A 19,404-nucleotide genomic window follows, 5' to 3' on the forward strand; every position below is an offset into this window, starting at 1 on the left:
GGAATTTCAGATCACAGCTTACCAGCCCAGGTCTCCTCCACTGTGCTCGCTACTTGCTTCTCCACCTCTGGTGAGGGACATCCCTGTCTCTGACATCTGGAGCAACCGATGCTTGCACGCTCCAAGTTTCACCACAATTCCCTGCCTGTGCTGCTTTCCTCCTCTTTTTGTCTCACTTAACATCTCTGCTCTTCAGTAGTGATTGCTTACTCCTGCTGAGCACTGAGCACTCTGCACTCTGAGCTCAGCGCTCGCTTCCTTGCAGAAGGAAAGCTGCAATCACCAGCAAGGTCCTTGCAATTTATTGCAGTAGAGGGAGTAACTTAAAAGTAGACGCACACATCCCAAGCCTCTCAAAACATTTCCTTGGATGGCAAGGTAGCCTATGCTCCAAGCAATCTAAGATCTACCCAAGAATTTAATGATAGCTAAGCTTGGCTGGGAAAGTAGGCTTGCAATGACACTGGAAGAGCCATAGCCTTCCTTCCAAACCTGATCTAAGTCCTGTAATAGCTGTGTCTTTATCCTGCCTATTTCTGACCTTGACTTGAGGTGTCACAGATGGCCTCAATTGCTTATCTCCTTCTGAGCATCATACATGCTGTAGTAGTCAAGGTGGATTAATGGATGGGACTGATCCATGGGCTGAACACAGCCCTTGGGACCCCCAAACTACCTCTCTGCATAGCGGTATCAATACAGCTGCTTGTCCCCACTGATGTGGGCAGCAGACTGGGACAGATGTAATCTCCTAATTGATGGACTATCATCTGTCATCTAAGATGTAGCCCCTTTCAAACTGGTATTATATCCACAAGCAGTGACAACACTTAGGGTCTAAGCTGGGCAGCTCTACAAGGGTTGATAGAGACCTTTTGCTTGCCAAGTGGCTAGGGGAGCCTACACTTGCATGAGTGCCAAGAACATTGGCCGAAAGTGTTTTAGATGGCATTTTATTAATGTAGTGCAGCCAGCTCCTCTGAAAAAGGATAAAATGTACAGGGAAGATGAACAACTGGAAAGATCCTTCATCTTACTGCAGGCAGCAAAATCTTTTCAGTCTTTCTTGTAGTGCCTGGTGGTCCAAAAAGAAAACACAATGATTCACATCGCACTGATTTGCTGTTGGAAACCTCAGAGCTTACGGTAGACCTTACTGATTTAATGCAGCACACAGCAGTATCAAGCAGTATTTCCCAGTGGCCTGGTGTTAGTTTGCTTGAAAATCATGGCTAAAGTTCTGAAGCCATCTGCTTTAGCTATATTCTACCCTGTGTCAACCCATGAATCCTACTTCGATTGTACTGGTATGTGTGTGGACTCTCCCCTGGTGAGCTCCCAGTGCATGTGCAGGAATCAAAGCAGGTACAAAGAGCAAACACTCATGTGCACAAATGGCAGATGTGGATTTTGGCCTCCAAACTGTGTCGACCAGATGCTGATAAAGTAACATGATTTTTAACTCGGCACACACCTTATTTATCAAGATATCACAACTTTCAGAAACAAGCACTGGAAGAGTTCCACTAAACACACACACTATATATTGTTCCCACAGTTAGTTAATTATATAGCTCAGTGGAAAAGACTTGTTAATGTTATGCAGTTTACAGAAAGTATCTACATTTATCAGTGGAACAATATCTTGTAAAAAACACTTGCCTGATTAGACATGTCTTCCATTTTACAGATGAAAGAAACCTCCAAATTATAAATTCTGGCCACTATAAGCCAACCATGCAGCAATCAAAAACAAATGTTCATAACAATGAAGATAGAAAAATCAGAACTTAGAAGGAGAGCATCATAAAAGATGGATTCTGCAGGGGTTTATTTGTTTACTTACAGCAAATATATTACAGTAAAAAAGCTTAACATGGCTCATATTGTGGTTGTGTAAGGACAATACAGATGTTTACATCAAACAGGTTTAATTTCCTTGGCACTACCTGAACCAAATGCAAGAATGCAACGTAAAATTAAGAAACAGAATATTTATTAGGCAAATTCTACATTAACTGTACACATCTGCGGCTGGAGTTTCAATGCAATCCAAAGAATACAAATAAGCCATCAGGATGGCAAGAACTTTTTCAACAAACATGTTTAATCCTCAAGACAAGGCTGTCTGGCAACATTTAAAAGTTGCTGTACCGAACACAGTGATTTTAAGGAAATGTCATAGATGATTAAGACACTGAAAATGCACTCACCACACTGAAGAATCCCATTATTTTCCTTATTTTTGTCATTTTTTTTGACTCCCACCATGCAAGAATGTGAAAAGATTGCATGGCAGACAAGCTGAATGCAACTGCTGGAAGGCTTTGCCTGTCAAAAACAAAGTGACTTGCAGCAACAGACATGCTTTATGCAACAAACCCAATGATATATAGCTTGTGTGAGTTCAAATACAAAGATCTAGGAACAACAGATGTTGAAGCCTTATAAGCTCTCTTCATTATAATCAGAATCCTGAGAAAAGCAGGGTTCAAATTACTCCAAGTGAATTTAGGCTTACTTATATGCAACAAAATTGTCCAGATACCTCAACAGTAGTAAACAGAGTTAATGCAGTGTTAATCTTTTTACATTTTAATGACTAGTTATAAAAACAGAAACTAGTGTGTTCTAATCTGTTTACATTTCCTGAGCTTAGTTAAATCAAGAAGGAATGAACATTATAAAAATCCTGGTAAGTCACCAATAAATTAAAAATGTACATAACCACTGTCGCTTAAGAAGCTTTACAATACTCGGAGTGAAGTCTGCCTGTGTGATTACCATAGCTTTTCCTTTAGAACTCCTGTACAGAAACCATGCCAGCAATATTGAGATGCTATGGAATTGTAGGTCTTTTTTTTTCTGCTCTCCAAGTGGCTTCTAGCAGACCATATGATAGCCATTCTTAATCAAATCAGATGAGACCATTCAAAACCTGCAATCCTCTACTTCCAGTGCAAGAAACAATGTTCTTAGAAACACAGCGTGCTACTGCAATTATAATCTCCTAGCAGCAGCTATTTGGGTGGACTCTGGGCTCCCGCACATAACATCACCACACTGGCAGCAGGGTTAGCATCCTTTAGAGGGAACAAACCGATGAAAATCTACACGGAAGACTGGAGGAAAGACCCTCAGCAATAAAGAATTTATCGTGGTGGTTTCTTTAAGAGCCAACATCTTGCATTTGAGAATAGCACTGGACCTCCATGAGTCATACACGTGTTTATTTATGCATGTTTATTTCCTGCATAGAGAATAATGTGTACCTTGGAATAAAACCCAGCTTTGAGAATATACTGAGACTATGGGTATTTGTTGTAATGCTATTGGCAGAATAATCCAAACCCAAATGCTCAAAGTCAACTGTTCCGAAGACTTGCAGAGCACAAACTTTGACAAAACAAACTACTTTTAAAAATCTGCTTATAGCATGATTTTTAATTTGTGGTGTAGATAAAAGAGAGGTAGAAAGGTTTATACCCTCAATATTACTTTTTGTGCAGTATTTATAAAGTATCAGAAAAAAATCTATAGGCTTTTGGGAAAATACCAGCTTTTCCTCTAAGAGTTATATGGAATATCTTCTTTCCACTGAAGTGCTGCAAACTAAGCAACTGGAATCTGGTTCAGAAAAGCTCTTCTTCCCATTAGCTTCATTATATCATTTGTGTTACTGAATTCTGCTTTTAAGAAGTTATTCTGGAAATACTCCTGTACAGGGCTCAAAAATACCTAGCAGATACAACCTACCCAAAAAACTACATTTACCAGGCAAATAATATCAAGTCCGCTCCTAAAAAGAGCACTCGCTCTACTTACATGATCCCTCTTATGCATGCTACTGAGATGGAGAAGTATGGAAGGCCTTTTGGCCCTTGCCCCCTCTTTGCTGATGACCACAGGTATGAGCAGCATCATCACTCTGGCTGATAATAGCTACAGAGCTTCTTCCTAAGGCAGCTTCTCTTCCTCCCATGATTCACCCTCTGCAGCATGAGAATGGATGGTGCTTTAGTGATGAACACTCCTCAAAAAGGGTAGGAAAGACGACTTGACCAGGAGAGACAGCTTAAGAGAAACCACATTGGTAAGACAAATATCCATCTTTACCTGGTGTAAGACCAGCCTGCAGTGCTAAAGTTTTTTATGACTGTCACTAGACAAGGGAAAGAGATGAAAACATTTTGGGTACCGCAGCTGCAGTCATCAATACTGTGATCCAGAGTGCAGTGCAACCCCCACTGAGCCAAGAGCCTCGGACCGAGCAGTGCCAGGAAAGGGCAAGTCAGAGACAACAGGGTGGGATCTGGCAATAAGGGCTCCGTCCCTGATCCCCAGTCTAACTGCACTGGGAGAGCTGATGGATCTGAAAGAGAAGGACCTGCCTGTTGCCATTTTGGGGAGCACAGGGCTGGAGCATTACTGCTCCATTACTGCATTACTCAAGTAGCAGCGACTGTTCCAGGGTGGGATTTGAGCCATGAAAGTCAGATTGCTGCATGGTGACCTTTAATTTACCCAGAGAAAGTTAAATAAATTAATTAAATTAAATTTGGCCAAAGCAGATGCTAGCTTATTTATTAAAAAGATCAGCTTTCTCTTTTCTTCAGCCAATTTTAGAGACAGACAGCTCCGGGGAGCAGACCGCCATTCCAACTCAGTTGGACAAGAATAGCTACATAGAGATGGTCAGAGTGACTGTCCTGCAGCAATACCAGCCACAAGAAGACCTGGCTGTTGCTAGGAATGCCCAGCAAAGGCATGTGAGCATAGCATTGTTGCCTGCTTGCCCTCTACACTTCCTGCCTCACGCAGGTCTTCTCCCTCCTCCCACACGGGACAGTGGAAAATGATTCTTCACTACCAACATTGTCTCCTATTGTCGTCCTTTTAAGAAATCTATTACTTGATTAGTACAAAGAAGTATTTACTTAATTTCAAAGAAACCAATACTGCATCGCAAACATATAACTTGTCATTACTTTCTGATAGACTTGGGTAAGGAAGCTTGTATACAATAACAGGGTCATGTTCACAATACACGCTGGAAATGTTTTCTTTCTTTCAGTTGTAGCATTATGAAACAACTAATGCTACTGTACTGAAATAATCAACAGGCACACTTCTCCTTTTTACCCGTCCTATCTGTCCTTCAATCTGCTCCCCTTCAACAGCATGCCTAAAAGCACAGTCACATAAATAAGAGATGTGTTGCTTTCAGCCACACATGCTTTATACACAGTCTATTTTGGCTTTTTTCTTTTGTTCTCTGGAAACATTATTCCCTTCATTCTGAAACGATGATCCACCACATAAAGAAAAATTCAAGTACAAACCCAAACACTGTTGCTGGGTTACAGGTCAATGTAAACTGACCAGAGTCAATGGCAACCTAAAATTCACTTACAAAAGTAAGGATTGTTCGATTACATTTGCTGACCATAGAAAGCTTCTTTCATATAAAGAAACCTAATTAAACTCATACAGTTTGAAGACTGAAGATTTGCTGGGAACAAGACATAGTCCATGTCCTTTGGAAGTAAATGGAACTAATAGCCATCATCATCATCCACATCACAGCCATAATCTGAAATATACAAAGACAAAGGCATATAAAAGATACAATATTCCAGCTAGATACAACAGAAGTATTGCTACTTTCAGGTTGTTTTTCCACTGTTTAACTAGATGGTAAGTTTTGTCTTAAGCAAGCATTTTAAAAAAATTATGTTATTTTCTTAGGGCTAAATAAAGTTTGTGCATGTACTTCCCTCAATGAAATAAAGTTATTTGTAAGCATGTATGTACAAATATCTCTTCTGACTTGTCACTGGGGCCTCATTTAGGAATACTTGACACATGGACAAATGAAATATTTGGTTTAATTTGGAGGTTAAGCTGATCAAGCCTGATTGTCACAAGTAATTTGGAACACGGTGGCTGATAAGCAGCAGCATACATTTACAAGTAGGCACGGTCCTCACTAGACATAGCCACCAAGAAAAAAGCTGACTTGTTTACATTATTCATGAATTCATAAGCTGAAACTGCAAGGGTTCAGAGATAGCTCAGAGTTCCCATCAACACCAAAGGAGGCGTGCCACAAATCCTGACCAACACATCTGACTCAGATCTCCAGTATCTACTTACTCCTAGAGGAGCAGCTTAAAATTTTGCCTAGATGTTTTTTATCCAGTTTTGTTTTCTTAAACAATGCTGAGTGCAGAGACTGTGTGATGTGTGTGTCAGAAGGTAAGACTGTGTGTTTCTAACGCACCAATTTGCCTTCTGTGTGCTATGATTCTGAAGGCAGTGAATCAGGTATTTTCTGTTGCACAGTCTAACCTGTGGATAGCCATTACATACAAGTATTCATTAAAGTTAACCTTTATATTCCAAAATCAATACAGTGCAACCAACATCTCATCCAAAGAGGGAAGCAAATGCTCAGAAGCAGAGTTAAATGTAATTTGTAATAATTTGAGTAGAATGGGTGAAGTTCACCGTCTGTAAATCCTGCAGTTATTCCAGGCAGACAGGTCTAAAATCTATGATGAAAGCAGTTAGAAAGGAGCTATTTGTTTTGCTGATAGCTCTGCACACCTGTGTCTCAATGTTGGGAATATTCCTTTCTTTTTCTTTTCATTTTTATTGGTTTTTAACTCTGACTTTTCAGCTGTTGTCCAGACCAGACAGGGAGCAGTGGAATGTTCTCAGAATGGTTTAAAGATAGTAACATTTACAAAGAAAAAAAAGCTCAGTGACCTTTATTCTATTTTTGTGGGGGGGTTATTAATAAACATGGACCCACCCTCCCCCACATGGGTGCCTTTTCTTGGGAACATTATTCTAATAATAAATGCAGGCAACAAACTGTTTTTCCTACAGTTCAGCAACTATTTTCCAGTAGAGAAATCAATCTAAAAGCAACAGACACTCTTGTGAAATGTATACATATTGTCCATGAACACTAAATTTATAGCACTGGAAAGATTTTTGCAATAAATAACATTTCAGTAGGAAACTTACTCTCATCTTGTTTTTCACAACCCGTAATTGGCAGCTCTCACTTAAAAAAATATTTTTGTGTATTTTCAAAGCTTAAGTTCCTATAGGGAAGTTTTTAATAAAGTATAAATGTGGATGTGTCCGGTTAGGAAAAAACCCTGCTTTTTCCTGCCACCAAAGAAACCTAAATTAAATGAGTGGCTTTTCTGGGTAACCCAAAGAAATTAGCACACATCTGTGTACCATACAGCATGTCATATGCTATCAATGTGACTTCTGTACTTGGTGAAGAACTACTTCCTCCTAACCTTTCCCCAGAAGTGGAGTGGGACCATTCATTCTGTTTTGAGCTGGACAGCCATGTACCCAGGGCTCAGGGACGACTGGATGTTGCTGCAGCCTTAGCTGAGGAAGGAGGCAGGAGCATGACAGCATCGCTTGGGAGGCAACAAGCCCCAAGCACTGCTAATGGAAGGGTCACTGATCCCATAATTCCTCAGATCCATGTTAATAAACCTACTTCAGAAAAATGTGTATAACATCAGTTTGTTTCTGAGAAATCCTCTTAGCTTAAAGCTCAAGAAGCAAAGTTTTCTCAGGAACAGTCTCTAAGAAGGTCAGGTTTTGGACAAAGGTGACTCCAGGCTTTCCCACAGGAATGGGCAATGCTGGAAATGTGTCCATAGCTCTGCACAGGATGAGATGCCAGAGAACAGGGACAAGCAGGGAAAACCTGTCTGTCCTCAGCTCTGAAACAACAAACCCCACAACATCAGTAGATGATAATTTAGGCAGCAGTTTACCATTTCCTCCCATTAACTGCAAGGCACTCATGCAGTGATCATCATCATCTTCTATTTCTTCCTCTTCCACCTCTTCATCAGGGTTGTAAGCTACTGGGCCACTCTCCACTAGCACAGCTGCTGCTTTTTCTAATCCAGGGGCTTCTGCTTGTGCACTTGGAAAAGTCACCTGCAAAAAAGGGAAAGGGACAGTAGAGCAGCCCTTCCTTTTGTTCAGTATTTGTATAAAACTTTAGCAGCTTCCAAACGATAGGACAGGAGACCTGGAAGCCCATGTACAGTGCTAGAGGCTTAGCTGTTCTAGCAGACATGGAACTTGCTCAAAGAAACGTTGCCTAAATGAAAGTCAGGCACAAAAATCCAGTTTTCACAGAATTCATAGCCAGGTAACCGAAATATTCAGAGACAGTAACAGCAGAACTAGGATCCTCTTGCAAGCACAAGGTAAGGAGAAATCTGGGAGTGAAGGCTCCTCAGTAGAGCTCTAGGTAAAAACTTACAACCTTTTCCTCATTGTGCTTGACTCACATCAGGCCTATTACACAATAACAATATTATTGATACTTTAATGATAGCAAAAATGTACCCTTCAAATCAGAAAAAAAACAACGGTATGTATTGGTTTTGACAGCTCTTGGGTTGGTTTTATTTCGAGTCACAATGAGATATGGAACAAACAGCACTTAACATCATGGCAGAGCACTAGGTTGATAATACACACCAGCACCAGTAACATTACCTATGAAATTCATCAGAATAATGATCTCCAAAGACTAACTTGGGAATCGATTATTAACGGGACCCATTTGATATGTGTACCTGCCCAGTCAGCTGTTCCAAGGTTAGGCAGGACACAGCAGGGAGGGTGAAAAGAGGCAAGACTGCAAGGAATCAGAGGTGAACTAGAAGAAAGTAATATTGGCTCTGGTTCATTAATGACAGATCTGGGAATGGGCACGAAGCAGCAACACAGTATGCCCCAGGCTCTGGTCTCTGAAGTTCTCACTTCTACAGTGTGCTCACTCTAGGGCTGTACCTCCCTCTCTCATTCAGGGAAGAATTACCCCAGGAGCTTTGGTCCCTGCTATACAAAAAAAATTGTAGACAGAGAAGGACCACAAAGATGATCAAAGGACTGGGAAGCCATGTCAGGAAAGGATAAAGGAGCTAAGCTTGTTCAGCCTTGAGAAAAGGCTCAAGGGTGACCTTATCACCATGTTCCAGTATTTAAAGGGTGGCTACAAAGGAGATGGAGACTCCCTTTTTACAAGGAGTCACATAGAAAAGACGAGGGGTAATGGGCACAAGACTCCCAGGAAGATTCCTGTTGAACACGAGGAAAATTTTTCACGATGAGAACAATCAGCCACTGCAATAATCTCCCCTGGGAAGTGCTGGATTCCTCAGTGTTGGACACTTTCAAGACCCAACTGGACAGGGTGCTGGGAGATTTAGCCTAGGGCATGCTTTTTCAAGAAAAGTTGAACCAGATCATCCTTGAGGTCCCTTCCAAGCTGGTATTCTATGATTCTGTGATTCTTCATCTCCATCAGCTTTGTAACACTGTACTTTTCACAACTGTTCTGTACTTGGACACTACACTACAGCCTGTGACCCAAAAGAACACCCCATTAATGGCAACTTGAAGAACACTGAAGATTAACCATTAACACTGTTTCATCATGTACGTAATTTTGAGAAGAGAATACTGAACAGTACCTGTCACTACTCAGCAGTTACCAGCACTGAGAGTCATCTCCTCTACTAGGAAGGAAGGAGATGACCAGGACTGCTTCCTTGGGAAGAACAGTGGTGAGGTGCTCCTCAGGATCAGTGGTCCAAAGGAGATCAGGAAACCCCAACTCCTCTGGTCCCCACCACAAGAATAGTCCTACAGTACTTTAGGCTTTAAATTACAGTATGGAACTGTGTACTGCTGCATCTTCTGCAGTTCCATTAGCAGTAAGCTCTGATTTGGTGTTGTTAATGTATTTTTATTTATTTATTTATAAATGTATTTACTTAGGATGCAGTAACTCCCAGAATCTCTATAACTCCAGGCACTTCAGAGGCACACCACAAGAGAAAATCCCTGTACCAGAAATTTGATAGTCTAATTATTCAAACATCAAAGCAGTACCTGAATGTGTCGTATACCATGACAGTCAACCTAAAGAATCTGCCTGAGTTTTTCAAAGTCACCTAAGGGCTTGTTCCAATAACTCATTAATAAAGACACCCATTAATTTTAATAGAAAATCAAGTATTTAGACATTCAGACCACTCAAAGACAGGTTTTCATGATTTTTTAATGCTCAAATTAATATTATTTAGAGGCACTTCCCTCCAGTTTATTTTATATTTCCTACCACTGCTTTTGTCTCTAGAGTGATCAAATTGAGTCTATCTAGGTTTTCAGTATAAACAAAAATAGACACAACAGTTTGAGACGAATCAGCATCATAATATGTATCAATTTATATGCTTAAAAGTATCCATCTGCTCTGAAAAAGTGGGTGAATATAAAGGAGCTACAATTGAGTCATTATTTTTTAAAATTACACCATGCTAATTAAAATGTGACCTTCTTCTAATTATCATGTCCACTTCCAGACAGCTATACTTCTGAAAATGTGCAGAGTTTTCTAATGAGCATAGCATAAGAAGTGAAAATGTATTTCCCCAGGCAGGATATGAAACTGCTTCTGAAAATCAATGGGTTTTAGTAATTTCAAAAATAAGGCAGTCAAATAATGCCTTTAAATAGAACTTCCTGAATTCACTTCCAGACATCCTGGACTTGAGGTTTGCACATATATTTACGGATGGATGGACCACTGGCAAAGCACGTTAAACTCCCCAGGGTAACTGGTTCACTTTCAAAAGGGTGTCAGTGTCACATGTTCATGGGGAAAAAGTAGGAGAAATATCTTTGTTTTATTAGGAGCAGAATTTTAGATACAGAGTAGACAGTTATTTTATCATACACAAAATGCTTATGTCTACTCTGTACACTGTCAAAATAATAGTGAAAGAAAGCAGTTACCACTATGACTGATAATAATCAAGATCTCTTCAGGAGAAAATGCAAGTGCACAAAGCCATCCATAGAGGGTTTCTGGTGGTGGCCAGTTACTAGCTCTAACTTTTCTATGGCACTATTATATTTTCAAACTAAACAAACAAACCAGCCAAGGAGTAAGCCATGCTATAAGCTGTCACTTTGTGTTTCCTCACTGGCCTCCTACAGAAGCCCAGCCCTTCCCTTGGGCCGTCGCTGGCTGAACAGAAGCGATGTTTTGCATCATCCCCCTTCTCTGCGGGGACCATCTAAGTGCTGAGAAACGGGCATGAGCTCTGCCTGTTCCTACTCGCCAGTTTGATATATACGTTTTTAGATGCTTGCAGTGAGGTTTTTTCACTGTCTAACCAGGTATTATGAGGCTGTGCTAATGTTACTGACGGGTAAGAAAGGGCATATCTTGGTTAGAAAACAGGCAACCTTAGCTTGCAGTGTTTGCAGTAACCAGCTCCCAGTCTGATCAGAGAAGCAAGACTCACTTCTTTTGCCCTTATGTAGCACATAACCAGAGCTAGGTTGTGAGAATTTCCAGACTCAAACTGCTATACCAGAAGTGCTGGACTCTACTTACCTCTTCAGTGGCAGCCTTTTTAGCGAGCTGTGTTGAAATCAAGGGTCTTAATCTGCAAACAAGGAAATACAAAATGGTGAACATCAGAAAAGTTATAACATGCACAAGAGTTTGACAGAGTATTCACTCTCCAGACAGTGAAAGCACTTTGCCAGTTTTATGTTGTGCAATTACTTTTTTAAAGATATAAAGAGTGGATAGCCACAGATTCCACAATAATTAATACACACATTCCCTTGTAAGCATCTGCCCCAGTTCCAGATAATAAGAAAAGATGCCAGTCAACAAGCACAGTAGCAAAATCTCATCTCAAACTGTAGCCTGAGCCCATCCTGAAGGTCTTTGAAATAGATGTCATGTTACAAAAGTCAAAAGACAACTGATTTTTTTGGAAGAACACAGCCATGGTAAAAGCAAGCTACATTCTGAAATGCCTGGCACCACTCTGCAACTGTTTCCCTGTGATTGATGATATATACAGGATACCCAATAAGATTATACATGCAGGGTATCAAAATAATCACAGGCAAAATTATACTTCCGGCTACAGAAATCACCATCAAAATAAAGGGCAACCTGCATACTTTGTATGAGAAATGAGAAAACCTCAACATAAACATTTTGAAAAATGTTGCATATGAAAAAAACCTGCATATACGGGGAGGAAAGACAGATCAGTATTACTTTACAGCTAAGTGTTAAATATTGTTCTTTCTGAAAAACATTTCATAACCTGTTGTCTCCTTACTGCCATGAAGGCTGCTCTCAATCCATCATTTAGTGCTGCTTTCTGGTCTTTTCATCTATATGTATCTAGTCACGAAGAGAATGACTTGCTTTCTACTGAAACACTGTTCAGACAGCTTTTCAAGTATGTCTTTTAACTAAGTCTAGGCAAACAACTTAATGAATATCAATTTATGTCTCCAGAGGTAGAGTCTTTTATGATAAACAGTATCTTTCCTCTCATTTTTCTATTAGTCATTCCTCCCTGTTCACACACAGTTACTGGTTGTCTTCCTTCTTATCTACTTCAAATAATCAGCAGGAGGAAACAAAACCCCAAAGAATAAGCAGGGGAGACTCACATCATTATCTCTGATGGAGAAGACAGTATTAAAACACAAAATATTGTCTAAGCTCCCAAAAAGTTCAGAAATTGGTCATCTCTGAAATGCTTTGCAAGACCCAAAAGGCATTTCAGCAAACAAAGTAGTCCAAGATAACTCCTTACAGTAGATCTAAACAAAAAGAATCCACAGGAATGCTTCAGGAGCTGTACGTCTGAATGACACAGAGCACATTTTTCTGCTACAGATACTTCTTGTCATATTTCATAATTATAAAAAATTTAAAGAAAGAAATACTCTTGACCCACATAAACTATCTCTTACTTACAAATCCTGGTGGAATTCTGAGCTTAAGAGAGAATGCATCTGAGGGCATGGACACAGTGCTCCCTATGTGCCTGGCCTCTTTCCTTTATTTAACCCGCATTGTAGTGTTTTCACAGAATCACAAAACAACTTGGGTGGAAGGAACCTTTAAAGGTCATCTAGTTCCAACCCTGCTGCAATAAGCAGGGACATATTCAACTCGATCAGGTTGCTCACAGCCCTGTTCAACCTGATCTTGAATGTTCCCAGGATAAAGGACATCTGCCACCTCTCTGGGCAACCTGTTCCAGTGTTTCACCACCCTCACAATGCAAAATACTTCCTTATAAAAATTTCCTAAAATTCGAGCCATCCTATCTATAGTCAATCACTGTTTTCCAAAAGTCACCCTGTTCGGATGCTTACAAGCACTCAGATGCAGCAATGTCAAAAGGTTATGTAGCTGAGGGATGCTAATTACCAAACAGGTTGGATTTTATTGACCTGACTGAAAAAAATCCACCCTACCAGGGGTAAGTAATGAAGGACTTTTATTTTAAACCAGTAGTAGTGATTATTGCAATTAACACTGTACCAAAGATAGCACCTATTTCCTCCTACTACCAAAAGACATCAGACCTCCCTGGAGCACCCTGAAATCCTTCCTCCCCCCAATTAAAATCAAGCTGTTGAGTAAGACTCACAAGGTAATCAGAAACTGCTGACATTTTTTTTAGAGCAAATTATACACGTGCTCACAGAGTGAAGAAAACAATCACAGCTATAGGAAGCAAAGAGTAAACATTCCAGTTTTGTTTTAATTAAAACCGTGCCCTAATGAAAATAAAAAGATTCATGCTTATGAAAAGCCTATTTGCACACTTTAGTGCTAAATCCAAGAGTGCTTTTCTATACCATTTTTCAGCAGCAACTGACTCTCACAGCCAAACTGAAACTAAACCTGTATTTCTGTTCCATGATAATTACAAAACACACATCTCTACCACTAGAAATATAGTGCTGCCATTTCATTTGGGCAATACAATTTCCCTCTCAGCATAGTATCGAACGCATCCTGAAGCAGTGGGTTGGATTCTCCTCTTTCTCTGGCTGTTCAACATCTGCTGCATGGTAGATCCAAAGGAGTCACTCGCAACGTCTCAGCTCGCTGTGCTCATGGTACTATGTCCTACCTACAAATGGCAGCGATGAAAACTGGAAAAAAAGGTAAAACCATCTTAAGGAGACACAAAAACTTCCCTCCCTCTGAAATAATGTCTTTGATTAAAATGTCCTAAAAGTTATAAATGTACAAAAAGACAAGTTAATTTCTCATCTTTGGCTCTCCTCACACCTACGGAGAATCCCATTATTATGTACAAAACAGTGGGGTTTTGTTTTGCTTCTTAAATGCCCAGATGCCCTGACCTCCTTAAACCAAAGCAGCTGCTACCACACCAGCCATATGGAGCAATAAATTACTGGCTGCCATGGCTACAGATATGGGCTCCTTCTGCTGTCTGGCTGCACCACAGAGGGTGGAAATAAGTGTCTTCCTGGAAGAACATGACTGCTTTTGAGGCTGGGGTAGGCCTGAGTATTAATGATCAAGAAAGCACCTTGAAAAAAACAAGTAACTGAAGTATCTTGTCCAACTTTCAATGTGCATGAAAACCTCATCTGTAAAAGGCTACGAAGGTACAAATGAACACACACACACTGTAAGTGAAAAATCCTGCCCATCACAGTCCAGTTTTAACTCGGGGTTGCCAAGTTCCATAAATAACAATAACATCCTGCATTAAGATATGATCCCATATATGCTAAAGCACCAACAGTCTCTATTGGAAATGCAATGTTGCAAATGGTCTTCCCAAGTGTTTCAGCAGTTGTTCACTATGATGATTTCTAGTTCAGGGCACTTTCATTTGCAAATTAACTTTGCAGGTTAATACAATACCTCATGCGAGGCAGTAACAGAACAAGAAACATTCTGAAGAGCAATATGATCCATAAAAGGGGAAAGAAAAGATTTCACACAGCTCCAAGTGTTATATCCACATTTCAAACTACTTCAAAAATTATGCAGCTCTACAAATGCTCATGTCAGCCAACACACGTACCACTGGAAGCAGATAATCTTGACATGTTCACGACAAAAACTAATGGCATTGTACACGGCATCAGAGGCTGCTCCCTGCTGAATTCGCTCCGCTCTCAGCTGAGGTGTGCATGATAACGTCTAGGTTTGTCCTCCAGCTTAACAATTTAAAAGAAGATTTAATATAATAGCACCTGACAGGGCAGATCACACAGACTAAACTTTCAAGGCAAGCAAATTCTCTGAAGAACATGCTTGCTGTGACAAACAAGTGTTTTTATTTTGCTTATTATTTAATAACAGAAGATTACACAGCATAGTACATAAAATAGAAAGAGCAGTGTGAGGTAACAAAACCATCTCACTTGCATTAGGCTGTTCACCCACCAAAAAGGTTTATGATACCATAACAATCTCTTCAGTGCAATCCTGCAAGTAATTTGGAAACTCGCTCAAAGCTCTGTTTCTTACTGAATTTTAATTTAATCCATCCAAGTAGGGAACATCTTACTGCTGCTTACTGCCCATACTAATTTTATACATGGATGATCCCAGAATACATGATGGAAAGCAGAGATACAACGGAGCCTACAGTCACAAGCCAGCAGTGTAATTATGCAGGTCGTCTAAGACAACCGCCCATAAAACCTGAACATTCATACCACAGGCCTTTCATACGTATGTCACTTCTGTGACAGAAAAAGCTATTGAGAAATGAGTGAACAGAGCCCAGTCAGGTTCTCCAGGCTGGCTGAGATCCTCCTCCCACCTGAGGCCAGATGGTTTTGCCTCAGGAGGTCAGTTTACCAGACATCTGCGTAAGAAGGAAATGAATATAAATGTTTATCCAGGCTAAAAGTACCCTTTAATTAGGTACCGTCAATGTTATCCTTACCGGAAAGCTGGGAATTACCTCCCTGCAAGGATTTAATGCTCTTGTTGGAAACGCAACATCAGGAGATACCAACCCACCTTTCTGCCATAAAGTCAGGACAAAGGGGTGACCCTCCTGGCCTCGGACCACTGCTCTTTTCCACAGAGCAAAACAGAGACTGCAGTCATGACCGCGACCCCAGAGCTCTTTGGGGATCCCACTGCCTTCTACACCTGCTTCTGGCTGAGAGCCGGGTGCTCACAAGAGACATTCCCTCCCCAGGAAACTGAGGCTCTCATGGCCAAGACCATGGCTGGTTGTGACACCCACGAATGGCTGCACAATGTCTTGAGGACAGGGGCTAGGGTGTAAGAGTGCACTGTGGCACACCAGAAGAAGTCCAGATACAACCACAGACAACTTCAAGCTGCAAAGCAAAACAAAGCATCTCTGATGCTCACATCTTGAAACCCCAAATCACACCTTTTTTCCCTGAATCACATTCCCCAATGACAAGGCCACAGAGACCCCAACCAATGGCAAAAGACCAGATGAAGGGCCTGTCCACATTGCAATGGGCTCAGCTCACACAGAGAGGTCTCCTGGAGCTGGCTAACCCCAGTGCTGCCAACTGCACAGATGTGACTGACGGAGCAGCAGGCAGGGTCCGAACCCTGCGAGATGCTACCAGACTCCTGGCCAGCAAGACTCGGATGCATTGAGCAGTGCTTGAGCCACCTACTTCTAACTCTGCTCCAACACAGCAGTGTAAACTCCACCAACACAGCCAGCGTTTTCTGCCCGTTTCTGAGCAAGCAATGCCACAAAAAGAGCTATTTGAAGCAGAAGAAAAGCAAAGCTGAAATGACAACAAAACCTACAATGAAATGAGAAATTGTTCCCACTTCTGATTCCCACTCAGTCCTCTTTCATGATAGATCAGAGGAGTTTCACTTTCATCAGTGCAGCATCAGACAACACAGCGCCGAGTATATCTTCAGTGCTAATGAGATTGGCCTCTTCTAGCAAATGCCCAGGCTTAAGAACCTAGGGACCAAAACTACAGGAATAAACTGGCAAAAAGTAAGAATCTCCATCATTCACTAAAGGAGATATTTATCAGTGAGGAACTAAGCATCTACGTCAGTCATTGATATGCTTTTGAAAAGCAGGAACTTTGTTATCATAACGTGAACTAAACAGCTATTTCAGAGAGGGACAGAGGCCATGATACCAGTCTTCAATATCCAGACTGAAAGCAGGCAGTATTTTTCTGCATAGCTGCAGCACTCATTCTTCAGTCAAATTCTATCAAATAGCAACTTGCTGTTCTTTCCATGGCCTAAACCAAAACATTTTCAACAGCAAAAATTAATAGAATGACATCTGAGGCCACCTTATTGGGACCAAATGAAATTATGCTACTGCAGCAGCTCCAAAACAATCTCTGCACATATCTGCTTCTAAAGGAAATTGCTGCAGACCATGGGAAATTACAATTGCTCCAGGACAAGAAAGGCTGACTGATCTAATATTTCTGGTTGACACACCTTCTTCCTGGGTTTGTCAATAAAGATACTGATGAGATCATCTCTCCACAGGTCAGGAAAATATTAGCTGAAAATATGCTATTCCTTTCACTATGAAAATTTTTCCAGATGAAATAATGGCAGCAAGGTAAATCTGCACCTTGCTGGGAAAAGCTACTTAAAATAAGGAAGCTATGAATCATTTCAATGAAGGTAAATGAGTAATCATGATGGTCTCAGTTAAGCAAGTCTAATAGAAGCGTCACTTTTAAAACACAGGTGTGAGACAACTCATGTGGCGACAATCCAAGTACGTCTATCTTGTAGGCAGTCTTTCAAATGGTAACAGCGCAGAATGCATCTGTTATGGCAGAAAGCACCATTATTAGCAGATAAGGCAAATTAAATAATTTCTAAATCATGCTTGGAACTACAGTAACAGAAATGAAATTTAAAACGTTAAATGAACACACTATCATCTCAACAGAAGGATTCTGCTATTGAAAAGTTCTCAGCAGTAGCACCGCCATCTGTTTCTGGTGCAAATATATTTTTCTAGACTCAAGCAAGGCAGATTAAAGATATTTGCTTTTGGACAGGTGTTTTGATCAATCTCAACCTCATAAAAACAGCTAATGAGGAAAAAGATGAAAAGAGAAACATCTCAGTAACCTGCAGTCTCTGAAAACAATCCACTGAGATTGTTATACCCAAAGGTGATGCCAGATTTATCGTTAGATCTTCCCCGTTGACATTACAAGGACAAAAATCATGCTAGGCAAAACAGTAACTCACCTCTTCCACCACCTCGGATAGCACACATCACTGTACAAATTAAGCTTCCCTCATCTGATTATGCAGGCAAACTAATATTCCAAAATTCAGGAAACTATAGATTCTTACAAGTAATCCATCAAGGAATAAACATGGATAACACTTTTTTTTCCTTGTGTCTGGTCTATGATACATTAAAGAGCAATTTCACTGCCAGCCATCTGGAAATCAATGTATTCCAAGCTTTATTTTATGATTACCAACATTCCCCTTCATAACTCATTTCTAATTATAAGCAATAAATCATTCCTTCTTGCTTGTAATTTGTAACAGCCAATTAAGGCAAACCTCTTATTTAAATAGCAAATCTAGCTTTAAAACATCACATATTTCGAGGTATGCACAGAACGTCTAATCAAGCAGCTGAATGGTAGAATAATGATTTAATGTGGCTTTTGCAGCCAGCAAGGAGACAATTGTGTTAGAACTGGCTCTCTCCTGTGCACCATGTACACCAGAACTTTAAAACCGAAAGCACAGGTCTCATCTGATTTCCTGCAGAAGAGATTGATACATAGCAATACGTAAACCAGGACAGGGAAGTCCAGTGTCAAGGCTCCCCTTTACCCTATCAGGAAATGAATAGAGGCTGTAACAGGAGAAGGTCTAGTAAGAAGTTCGGGGCTTTTTCTAATTACGAACTAACACTGTAAGAGCACAGCTCTAAATCTAAAACTAAAAAACACCAACTCAAGCAGCTTTTCCTGTGCCTGGATTTGTGTTCAAGAACAGACTGGCCTCCTCCTCCCAAGCCAAAGGACACCACAATGCACTGCCCAGGCGCTTGCTACCTCAGCATCTCTCTGCCACAGAATCACAGAACTGTTAGGGTTGGAAGGGACCTCTGGAGATCATCTAGTCTCCAGAGAGGGAGACTCCATGACCCTCCTGGGCAGCCTGTTCCAGTGCTCTGCAACCCTCAACGTAAAGCACTTCTTCCTCGTGCTGAGGTGGAATTTCTTATGGTGTCAGCATATAGCATGGCACTTAGCATGAGGATGTCACTCAGATCACTCCTCCCCATCCCTCCTGGACAGGAGAGGATCAAGCAGAACAAAGCAGTGAAACAGTCTGCAAAGAAAAGCATATAACCAAATAAATCCAGATTATTCCTTTGTGGAGAAGTCTTTAATGGTGGTTAACATTACAGCAACTCTTCCCAAGAAAAAATACTAAAGAAATGCAGTGGAGGACGTCAGATGAGACCAAACAGGGTGGGG

At 40.8% G+C, this 19,404-nt stretch overlaps 1 protein-coding gene across 4 annotated transcripts in view; it reads right to left on the reverse strand.

The window, feature by feature from the left end:
* Nucleotides 1-1,807: 1,807 nt before the first annotated feature.
* Nucleotides 1,808-19,404, reverse strand: part of BRF1 (BRF1 RNA polymerase III transcription initiation factor subunit) — a 178,415-nt gene continuing 160,818 nt past the window's right edge. For all 4 annotated transcript variants that reach the window (XM_062630701.1, XM_062630699.1, XM_062630700.1 and 1 more), the window contains 3 exons: nt 11,471-11,522; nt 7,818-7,986; nt 1,808-5,593 (listed from right to left, as the gene is read on the reverse strand). In XM_062630701.1, coding sequence (XP_062486685.1) covers nt 5,556-5,593; nt 7,818-7,986; nt 11,471-11,522 — 259 coding nt within the window. In that variant the 3' untranslated portion in view covers nt 1,808-5,555. The remainder of the gene's footprint in view (nt 5,594-7,817; nt 7,987-11,470; nt 11,523-19,404) is intronic.

The sequence above is a fragment of the Pezoporus occidentalis genome, unplaced genomic scaffold, assembly GCF_034315485.1.
Source record: "Pezoporus occidentalis ecotype Australia unplaced genomic scaffold, CSIRO_AGI_Poc_V1 ctg36, whole genome shotgun sequence".
Classification (NCBI taxonomy): Eukaryota; Metazoa; Chordata; class Aves; order Psittaciformes; family Psittacidae; genus Pezoporus; species Pezoporus occidentalis.